Raw genomic sequence first — 11916 nt, forward strand, 5'->3', positions numbered from 1 at the left:
AAGGTATGCATATATGAAATAATTCTTGATCTCAAGAGGATTACTGTCTTGTGTTGGTCCAAAAATATCGGATGGGGGGTAGTCAGACACTTGTACATGAATAATAGTGTATATTTATCCCCTAAGTTCTAGTTTCCTTTCACCCTTTCTCCTTAACCATATTTCTGCATTAATTTTCCGCATTCTATGCACCTTCCCATGTCAGCTGTTTTGGCACATGCTATTTCCTTGATTTGGAATTCATTATTCAACCTTCAAGTGCTGGCCTGAATCCCTTCCTCAGGCAGTCCTCACTGATACCCCCATTCCCCAAAAAAGATCAGAAGATATTCTGGTTCTTTGCCTCACAGGACCCTTCACTATTCTTTTATAGCTCTTATCACAACTGTAGTAAATTTACATCTTTCTTCCGTACTAGACAATAAACTCAGATTATAGGTACCCTTTCCCAGGGGAAGACAAGACTAGGTTAGGAAATTGAGTACATATCTGCATGCATCAACTCCTTTCTTTTGTTTCATCCTGTGGTTACATGCAACACGGGACAATGAAGCCTGTACCTGAGGTGAACGGGTAAGGAAAGATTACCCCAAGACAGCATAAAGGGTAGGCAAGAGCCGAATTTAAAACGCTATTCTCTAATATAGTTTCTCACCCAAGACCCAAGCTGCCCTCTCACTCAGGGTACATCTCTACCACCACCCCACATACACCAATTGAAGACAGACTTCCTTTATAAAGGTTTCTCAATTTTTGGTTTTGTTTTCTTGTTGTTAGTTCCAAGAATCCATATTTCTACCAATAATCTCTCCCAAAATATCAAAGAGATGCATTTCTAGGAGACTGAAGAGCAGATGTCAGGAAACTATTTGTATATTTGTTTGATGAGAAAGTCACAGTTAATAACCATCCATAAATGCAGCAAACGTTGGGCTGACATTTGCTTCCCTTATAACCTGGGAAGGTTATCTACCAATAAATGTGCATGACCAAGTTGACATAGGCCAGTGTACAGCAGATGTAGAATCTGGATTCTATCTCAAACCAATGAAATTTCATCTGAGCTTTTAATATTTGCAGAGTGAAATCTGTAATCCCACTTGAACTGGAAGAGAGTAGGTAATGCACATATCTGATTATGTGCTGTTATTCCAGAGAAAATTGAGAAGTTAAGATCCCTTTTAAAAAAGAAAGAAAAGAATAAGGTGTGTTCTGTGTAATTTTTAAAATCATTATCCAGAAATAAGTAAAAAAAAATATCTTTCTCCAGAAAAGTAATGGCATGACCATAAAAACTAATAACTCCAAAAAGATGCTATCCCCAAAACAAAGTCAGCTTCGGGAAACTTCAGCAACAAGCTCATGCCCATCGGAGCTCCGTCCCCAGACTCCTCAGATGCTTCTACCAGTCCCATCCAGCAGTTCCTCAAACAAGGTACCTGGTCCCATTCCTTGTGCCTCCATGCAACATAAGTACGAGGATCATCATAATCTTGGAAGAGCTTCCCATCTGATCTCCCACAATATACAATTTATTTAATATAATCACTCATTCATTTATCAGAGTATATTTTGAAATCCTACGAGATTCTAACTCCTTTGCTATTTGAAAAGCATGTGTTTATAAAATAGTCTCTTGGATTGAGTACAGAGGGAGGGGGTAGGTGGCCAGACAAGTAGAAATGACTGTGAGTGTGTTCTTCCCCTAATTCCCCTTTTCTCAGTGACCATACTACAGAGTTTATTTTCAAAACTCTATGCTCCTTTCCATGTCAGATGTTTTGACCTCTGCTCCATTTTTTGTTTGGAATCATTTGTCCTGATTCACCACTGGTTCAAGTGTCTACAACTTTTAGGTGCAAACCTGAATCTCTTCCTCAGGCAAGTCTTCATTACTATCCTCCTCCCAGAATACATCGGATATTCCCATGGTTGGCTTTCACTGCTCCCTTTATTTTTACTGTTTATTATTGTCACACCTGTAATAAATGTACATTTTTCTTCCTTACTGCACTTTAACCTCAGATTATAGGTACTATTTCCCTGGGAAAGACAGGACCAAAGTGGAAAAGTGAGTGCACACATGCACACATCAACTCCTATCCTAGGGTGCCTTTTGTTCTACCTGATATGTTCCCTGTGGTTACCTTCACACAGGGGTACAATAGCTATTTCTGAGATGAATAGGCAGGCAACTTGAGGAACAGGCAAAAGTGGAATTTAAATTACTATCGTCTAACATAGTTTGTCACCCTAGCATAGAGCTGCCGTCTGACTCGGGCTGAAGCCCCCTACACCACCTCATACATAGCAGTTAAAGACAAATGAGGGAAGATTTCTCAAGTTTTGTTTTCTTGTCATTCTTACTGTTGTTAGTTTCAATAATTCCTAACTCCCTTTGTAGTCTCTCCAGTTTTTGTTTGTGGGATGGAGCTAGCAACCTGTGGCCATTTCCCTCTAGGCCTAGGTGGACATTGTCTAGTCATTGAAAGTTCTGGCCCACTGTCTCTCTGCTAAGTGCAATCACAAACGTGGGCATCTCAAGACAATTCTATTTTTTCTATGCACACAGGCTTGGGAGTGACACTAAGGCCCCATTTGCCTAAACATGTGACACAGTCATTTCTATTCCCAGAAGAATCATTATGCTTCTTTGAAACCTCCTTCAAGCACAGGAATCTCAGGGAGGCTCATCTTCATTCTCAAATTCATTACCTAAACACGCCATACGTCATTTCTTCTTTGGGGTCCAGCCACCTCTATAGCAGGCCTGCCAAAAGGGTGTCTGACCATTCCATGATTCATTAAATGAGCAGGAAAGCCTTGCTCTTGTTCATTATGGAGTCTCTCAAAAATTGTCTCTATAATATGGGCTCTGTTTGCTTTTGGGATTCAATATCAGAAGCAAACCAATATTATCCTTGACTCCTGCTCCTATGGTCTCCCACAAAGCAAAGAGCACAGAATGGCTTGATTCAAGAATAGAGTACAATGGTTAAGGAAAAAATCTGAATGAAAAACAGTCAATTACTATTTTTAAATATTATCCAATAAAATAGTGCATTTTAGCATCTAAGTACTACTTTCTTATGGAATTTTTTGGTTTAATTGATTTTGAAAGATGTTCAAGATGTTCTTGTCAATGAGATTAAATTACTATAGGTGGCAGAAGTGACTAGAAAAGCTTCTTTAATAAAATGCTTCCCATAACACCTCTGTCTAGGATTTCCATTAAGAAGGTCAACATAATGCATAAAACATCTGTAGGGGAGGAAGAAATATTCCTCTATCCTGTAAGAATTTAATTGTCATGAGACAGAATAACAGGAGAAAATAAAAGAAGTTTAATAACATATATACGTGGGAAAAACCCAGGAAAACTGAGTAACTCACCAAAATGGCCAAAGCCACCACCTTAAATACCATCTTCAGCTAAAGACAAAAGAGAATGTTTAGGGTAGTAATTTGGGACTTCAAGGGGAGGAAGGCAATTCACAGAAAGATGGAAGACCAAATGTTCGGTAAACAGATGTTTGCCATTCCTTGCAAAGACTATGAGACAGGGAGAGGACTTTGATCAAATGGGCCTTGCTAGGCTCCTCCCCACTACTATTATAGTTATCTATGCTATTAACTCCTTCTGAAACACACCTTCTATCTTAAATTCGTTTAGGCCTTTGTGGGGAAGGTCAAAGTTTCTTCCTGTGTCTTTGTTCTTAAAAATAATCAAGCCAAAGAGAAACAAATTCTGTTCCCCTGCACATCTGTGGATAAGAGGAGGAATACAAACCCATGTGTTGACTATGAAATAATAATTACAATATTGATATTTCTATGTATTGAACGTTTAGTGTTGCTGGTCTCTAAAACGTGGTCTTTGTGTACATTATCTCATTTATTCTCTATAATACCACGTGAGGATACCACTGTTACTCCCATTTCACTTATGAGAAAACTGAAGTTCATAGAGGTTAAATATCTTCCCCAAGATCACAAACATAGTGGAAGTTAGAGCCAGGATTCAAATCCAACCTAATTGAACTCTACAACTTGAACATTTAATGGCATATAAAGATTCCAGAGTCAGAGTATAGCTGTTACAATACTTGTAATTTATTTTTAAAAATTTATAATTAGACAGTCTTATGGTTCAAGTTCATTTCCATAGCCCAGGCTGTGTAATCCTTCTAATGAGGAATGAGGTACCGGTGTGGTCAGAGGGTGTCCTGATCAGGAAGCTGCAGGTGAGGTGCAGATATTTCAAGCAGCTCCTTCATCTATAAATTTATCAACAAGTGACACCTCGTGAATTAGATACATGAGTGCTAGAAGAGGTAAGAACTGTGGCAAGGGGCTGGCCCTGAGGCAGAGTAGTTAAGTTCCTGCGTTCTGCTTCGTGAGCCCAGGGTTTTGCCAGTTCCCATCCTGGGCATGGACCTAGCACCGCTCATCAGGCTATGCTGAGGTGGTGTCCCACATAGCACAACTAGAGGAAACTGCAAATAGAATACAACTATGTACTGTGGGGCCTTTGAGAAGAATAAGAAGAAGCAAAAACAAAAATATTGGCAACAGATCTTAGCTCAGGTGCCAATCTTTAAAAAAAAAAAAAGGAAAAGAACTGCGGCAAATTTATCTTGGATGTAGAACATTAGAAATGGGCTTTCATTAGAGAAATCACAGATAGTCAAGATAAATGATTTTACAGAAACTTCCTGCCCTTACATAAACAATTATGAAAGTCCAGGTACTGGGAATGCCCTGGGTGATATCTTTTGTTTCTGTTTATTGTTCAGAACTCTGAAGGATTTTGTTTCCTGATGCAGACTACATAGAGAGCAGAATCCTGCCTCTAGAGTTACGAATTTGAGGGAATTTCTCCATATGGGGATAAACAAAGCATTCAAAAATAGATGGAGACCTAGTTTCCTGGGCCTGAAGAGCAGATGATAGAAACTGATTCGCTTATTTGGCAAATACACAAGATAGTAAAAGACTTCATTAATAAAACGTCCCTAAGTGAGTCCGACATTGTTCTGAGACTTGCTTCCATTATAGCCCAGTAGAATTTTCTACCATTGAAAAACTCCAAGTGTTATCTTGATGAAGTTGACATAGGGCTGTTTGCAGCAGAGGTAAAACAAGAATTCCATAACAGACCAATGAAATTTCAATCACCCAAGCTTTTAACATTTGCAGAGTGAGGTTTGTAATCTTGGTTGGGCTCCAAGCTGAGGAGGGGTTGGGGGCATCTGAAGATGTGCTGTTACTCCAGAGAAGATTGTCAGAGTGAAGATCCTCTCTTGTGTGTGTGTGTGTGTGCGTGTGTGTGTGAGAGAGAGAGAGAAAGACACGAAGACAGAGTATGAAGTTATTCATTTGATATTGAAAGTCATTAACTAGGAAAAATACACATATGTATTTTTTGCTTAAGAAAAGGAAAGACACCATCACTAAAACTGATGACTCCAAGAGAATGAAACTATTCTGGGAGCAGAGTCTGCTTCCAGAAGCTCCAACAACCAGCACATGCCCAACTGAGGGCTGTCGCCAGATGCCTCAGATGCCACCACCAACCCCATCCAGCAGTTCCTTAATCAAGGTACCAGTTTCCTGTTTCCAATATCTCCCCTCCCTAAAACATAATGACAAGGATCAGTAGAACCATGAAGGACCTTCTCACTAATCCCCTACTATATACAATTCTTTCTTTAAGTCACACATTTTTTATCAAACGTATATTTTGAGATAAGCTGCTACGTAAATGTGAACTCTAACCCTTATTCTGTACCCTTCTTTGCATAAGGATAATCTATGAGTCAGTGAGCACCTAATTATATGTATTCTCTGCTGGGTATAATTAGCCATTTGTTCATTTAATTTTATTTTTGATTTTCCCTCAATACGCAGTGGAAGACAGAGCTTAGGGTGGAATAGGGTGGAGAAATACAGGGTCAAACAAAGCACTGCTACCAATTCTTTTTCTTTCTTTTTTATTTTTTCTGAGATTCACCCTTAGCTAACATCTGTGCCAATCTTCCTCTATTTTGTATGTGGATCTCTGCTACAGCATGGCCACTGATGAGTGGTGTAGGTACATGCCTAGGAACCGAACCCGGATCATCTAAGAAGAGTGTGCCAAAATGAATCACTAGGCCATGGGGCCAGCCTCTCTCTTTCATTTTTAATTTTGTAAACAATATCATCTTAAAAAATTTAGGAAATGTAGACACATGGACAAAAATAATTAAATTTTAACTCTTTGATAACTCTCCTCTATAAAATGCTACATTTTGGTAAATAGTCTTTCTAACTTTATCTTTTGGTATGTATAAACAAAGAATATCATTTTGTCCCAGGTTGGATCACATTATACATATTTTTCTATAATCCAGAGTTTTCTTCTTCACTTACTACATCTGGAACTGTTATTTTAATCTACCAATACAAATTTAAATTATTATTTTAATGTACAAGAATAACGGCAGGGTTCCTTAATAAATTAGAACTTTGATCCTATATTATTTAACCTTAGGTTATTGCCAGTATTCCCTACATTCTCAATGTGGCCTATGGGAACATGTGTCCATCAAGTCTTCTTTTGCTACTCTGAAAGTAACTACATAATTTCTTCCTTAAGTCACGAGCACTTCTTGTCAGGGTGCTGCTGTTGTTACTATCAAGAGATTTCTTGTTACTGACTAACTTGTGCTGGCAATGAGCTTCCTGAACCCAAGGTGAATTGGCCACATTGATGAGAAGTCAATCAAAGTTGAGCCTCATGACCCACAAGTTGTGGACAGTGTAATTTTCCAGGTTAGAACTTCTATCATGTTTATAAATCCTCTCCTGTGTCTGCTGTTTTTCAAAACAATCTTATGCCAGAGAGACATTTTTTGGGATGGTTGATTCTGCTACTCTTCAAGAGCCTCTATCCAGAACATTTCCAAATTAGGAAAGGACATGGAGTTCTTCCACTGGCAGTCTTACTAACCCCTTTCAACACAACACTGCTTTTTTGGAAAGGAGCTTTGTGATTTTGGTCTTTAAATTGTCACATCTACCGGGATTGTTTCAGAAAGAATCTGTGGTTTATGATTGGAGTCATTGTCCACTCTCACTGATATTAAGGATGGCTTATTTTCTTCCCTATTTATATCCTACTTTGCTCACTAGAATGAGTTGATAGGATAAATTAATATTATTTTTTCATTTTCATCTCTATTAGGAATTGCTACACAATAGCATTGCTGTTGCTCAAAGCGCTTACACTCTGCATAGCTCTTCCTAGGAGAAAGAATTTTTTTCTTCAGTTAATTCTTTTTAAAGAAAGATATTCTTCCTCCAAAAATTATAAAAAATGAAGAAAACAAGTAATATTTCTGTTTAAATCTTCCTCATTTCTTCTATTAGATAAATTATACCATGTCAGCCATATTAGTCTAGGAATTTCCAAGTCACCTGATTACAGTGTTCATTGAAGCTGAACATCCAGCCTGAGAAAGTTCTCACCAGAGAGTGATCTGTATTTCTGTTCTAAATTTTATCTGGTTTTGGTGTGTACTTAAATGTAGAAACCAAGATTGAAGGCTGTACCTAAAGAAGCTTCCAGAGAAGAAGGTTTCCAGAGGGGCCCCAAAGAAGTGATGGTACTGAAAGCAACAGAACCATTTGCATATGCTGTCAGCAAAGGGGAGAGAAAAATGTTTCACGCCACAGTAGCTGCTGACAACCAGTTCTTCCAAGTGAAGGTTTTTGATGTCAACCTGAAGGAGAAGTTCATTCCAAAGAAAGTCATTGCTATATCAGACTATATTGGCCGCAATGGGTTTCTGGAGGTGTACAATGCCTCATCTGTGTCTGATGTTAATGCTGACCGAAAGATGGAGATCTCAAAAAGCTTGATTGCAAGTGCAAATGCAACTCCTAAAATCAATCGTCTGTACTTGCAAGCTCCAGGAACATTTGTGAATGGGGTATATCAGGTGCATAAGGTAAGACCACACTCTTGTTTTGTGACATTTCTCCTGTAATATCAGAATTTTAAAGCCTTAATTTGCCATTTGGAGAGTGGTTAAAGTCCTAAACACAGGAACTCTGTGTCCCCCTGACCACTTCAGGATCTGAGAGAGATGATCTCTGAACATTGTTCATCTCAAGGTAACAACATGCAAGTTCTGTGGAGATTCCCCAGAAATCTTGTTTTGTTTTGTTTTTGTTTTTTTTTTTTTGGCTATGATGATCCATTGACAGCCACCTTTGGACAAGACAGTGCAGAGTTTTGATCAATATATACATCCTTATGATTTAGTTTCTTTGAGTTCTGCCTCATCTGTTTCAGTGACAGCTTAATTGTGCATAAAGAATTACTCTCTTAAGCTTGGTTTCCAGTTGTGACAACCAGACTAAGAAATCAATCGACTACTCTGCCCTAGAATGCAGTTCTTCCAACAGGTAGCTGAGACTCTGGTCATCTGAACTCTAAAGTGCTCTTACCTCTTCATATTATCCATCAAAAAATTGTTGAGCAACTGACTTTGGCATTAACTAATAAGAGAAATGCGGACATTGAAAAGAATAGAGAAATCGTGTAGGTTAACACTTCAATGTATGAATATGGACAATAAAATACAGAATTTTGGTGAATTGTTAGAATTAGGATAGATATTTCAGTCCAAAACATCATATAAGTACTAAGTTTAGCTGACCTAACTTTTTATATGAAGCATTGTTTTATACTCCATTGTATGTCTTCTAGGGTGTCTCTTTACTTTTACCCCTGTTGTTTTCCGCACACTCTGTTTAAATGACTGTGCACATATATGCATTTGTAGAATTAAGGAGTAAAGTAAGTAAGATAGAAACAAGAACAATGGGACTAGATGATTTAGAGTCAAGATTTGGGCAGATTGGTCAAGAACGAATAAATAGAGAAGATAGAAGAAAGAATTACATATTGATATTGCAACCTACTTAATGAGGACTTGCTACAATCTTTCTCAAACTTAGAAAGAAGCATGAATGGCCTTCTTTCTCTGATCTCTGGTAGGTGACAAGAAACCTGTAAAGGTTATCAGATCCCACTACAGTCATGTGTTGCTGTATGTTGGGGATACATTCTGAGAAAACATCCTTACGCAATTTCGTTGTTGAGGGAACATCATAGAGTATACTGACACAAACCTAGATGGTATAGACTACTACACACCTAGGCTGTGTGGTTAGTCTTTTGGGACCACCATCTTGGACCAAAACCTCATTATGTGGCATTTGACTATATGTCCAAGTTCCTTAAGAAATGTCAGCAATTCTCAGATGGAAGCAGGAAAAATTAGGAAAGTAATCAATTCTTCTCGAAGAACCTAGGAGACAAAGATCTATAAGAAGGAAAGCTAGATAGAGGATTCAAAAGGGAGAATTCTCTGAAAGAGATATGTTATTTGGTACCTGTAATTCTGGACCTACAGCTCATAAATTAACTTATCACAGAAAAAAGTTTCACTAACACTGCGTGTTTCTCATAGATGTGGATATTGCCGATTCAGTTCTCAGAGGATGAATGTTGTCTTTCTTTTGCAGAAAACGGTTAGGAATCAATTCGTTTATTATGAAATAAAAGATAATACAGGGAAGATAGAAGTTAGGATGTATGGACGACTGACCCAAATCAACTGTGAAGAAGGCGATAAACTTAAACTAACCTGCTTTGAATTGGCATTAAGTGAGAAGAAGTGGCAGCTGAGATCTGTAATTCACAGTTTCGTCAAGGTGGGAACTTCTGGGGGAACATCATCCTTCTAAAGTAGAAGACTTTCAGAAAACTAAACTGCTGCTATTACTCAAAGAATCAAACAGGTGGAAAAAGAACTAATCCTTCTATTTAAGTGGGTGTAAACATTCTTTCTTTCCATCAGTCTTTCTTTTTAAAAGAAGGATATTTTTAATCAAATTGAAGAGAGAAACTCCAGATAGACATCATAAGGATATTATATCTATGCTAAATATGTAGAATTGGTCCCATTTATCAAAGCAGGGAGATTAGCAAATTTGGGCTTCATTAGGGCATATTTGTTTCAAATTCTGCCTCTGTGATTTGCTAGTTGACTAATGAACTTAAACACTAGCAACCTCAGGCTCATCATCTATAAAATGGAGGAAATATCTTCTATCTCAGAGGATACTTAATAGAGCTTATACGAGATTAAGTGATCAAGGATGCCCCTGAGCATCTCAGAACACAAAGTCACCTGCCTTTTGTGAGCTACACATTCTGGTCAACAACAAACAGAGGTGGTTGATTCTACATGACGAAGTTCATATTCCTTGTCAGACTCATGCACACATGCATGTGGAATTCTTGGAACACTAACAAAGGCTAATAATGAAATACAAACAGATCAAATACAAAGGTTGACGTTTCTAGACACACATGAATGCACATGCTCTTGGGTCTTTCCAGTTCTCAGGACCATCAATCAAACATTCCAAATCTTCCCTCACTGCATTGCACCAGGATACCTTTTGCATCCTCCTCCCACCTTTCTTCCCTTCCTTCCCTGTCTTCCCAGGAAGAACATTCCCTTGAGCTCTTAGCATGAGCACCTGCTCCTTCCTCTCTCCTGTTGTTCCCCACACCTCCTGCCTGTCCACAAGTACTCATGCTGGGCAGGAGTGAATATCGCATTTCAGGGTCCCAACCAAGAGGAGGGGGTGGTGACTCAATAAACAGGACATCTTTAAAGAAGATAGGTGAGAGTGAGAGAAGAACCTTTTAGAATGGAAGAGAGAAAAGGATAGAGCCCATGGAAAGGAGACAGTGTGAGTGAAGGGAGAAATTCATGATGAGCTGTATCTCAACTGGTCTGTCTTAATCTCTTTCTTCTTCAAGGTCATCAAGGCCAGGAAAAGTAAGAAACGACCACGCAATCCTTATTCATATATGAAAACCTCACTAGAGTTCTCATAAAAACGTGGATGCCATTAATAATGATGTTTATGGAGTTAAGATCTAAGCACAGAAAGAAATATATATGGTTGACATACAGCAATGTATATGCCAGCTATTAATTCTATCAATGGGGTGTTACAGGTGCTTTTTGTTTTCTTTTTTATATTTTTCTGTGCCAATTCAATGCCATATTTTATATCTATATTATTTATAATTCCCCCCAAAATAATAAAAGTTATTTTTTCTCTAAAGGAGTGTTTCCTCAGGAGTCTAATTCATTGATGATGTGGCCTGCACATCAGGGCGGAATACACAGGCCCCAAGCAATATTTGGGCTTATACTTTGGGTGTGATCTTTACAGGATAAGGCTCTGATCAAGAATGGACTGGTTGAACAGACTGTGCTGTGCTCAAAGAAACCCAGCAAGGCAACAAACAGGGACTGAAATCCAGTCTGACCTTCAATTGCCAAACCCTGTGTCAGCGTTGCTTTAGTCCAGAACAATAAATATCTTTTGAGAATTGGTCTCCTGAAGGAGGAATGATTGGTTATTTTCTCTAGTAAATGAGGCAGCTTCTGGTGATTTGCACGAAGACACGAGTGTAGGTTGGAAGCAGTTCTAACCCTGTCTGATGAGAAATAACCAGTTCCAATCCTTACTCAAGTACCAACAGCTCAGGAGCTCTCCAACTACATTTCCTGGTTCTCACATTTCTCATATGTGGATTCCATCAGGAAGTTGCCCCAGGCAAAGACCTGCATTAGGCAAATACTGAAGAATAATTAATTCACTTTAGAGTACAATGACAGAAAGTAGATATCTAAAACTGAAATTTGTAATATATTTAGGAATCACGTATTTGATACCTGGCATTTTACATTTATTTTGTGTCACTTAATCTTCTAGTTCTAGAGTGTTGATAGTGCTCTCCTTTTTATTTTTCTAATAAGAAAGACAAGTAACAGA

General features: G+C 38.3%; 1 protein-coding gene across 1 annotated transcript in view; it reads left to right on the top strand.

Annotated features, from left to right (window-relative positions):
* LOC106835803 (gamma-interferon-inducible protein 16-like) overlaps positions 1-11199 on the top strand; it is a 70440-nt gene extending 59241 nt beyond the window's left edge. Inside the window, exons 14-18 of the mRNA XM_070498070.1 lie at positions 1271-1435; positions 5435-5602; positions 7575-7994; positions 9580-9768; positions 10889-11199. Coding sequence (XP_070354171.1) covers positions 1271-1435; positions 5435-5602; positions 7575-7994; positions 9580-9768; positions 10889-10966 — 1020 coding nt within the window. The 3' untranslated portion in view covers positions 10967-11199. The remainder of the gene's footprint in view (positions 1-1270; positions 1436-5434; positions 5603-7574; positions 7995-9579; positions 9769-10888) is intronic.
* The last annotated feature ends 717 nt before the right edge of the window (positions 11200-11916 follow it).

The sequence above is a fragment of the Equus asinus genome, chromosome 25 (genome assembly GCF_041296235.1).
Source record: "Equus asinus isolate D_3611 breed Donkey chromosome 25, EquAss-T2T_v2, whole genome shotgun sequence".
NCBI classification, from domain to species: Eukaryota; Metazoa; Chordata; class Mammalia; order Perissodactyla; family Equidae; genus Equus; species Equus asinus.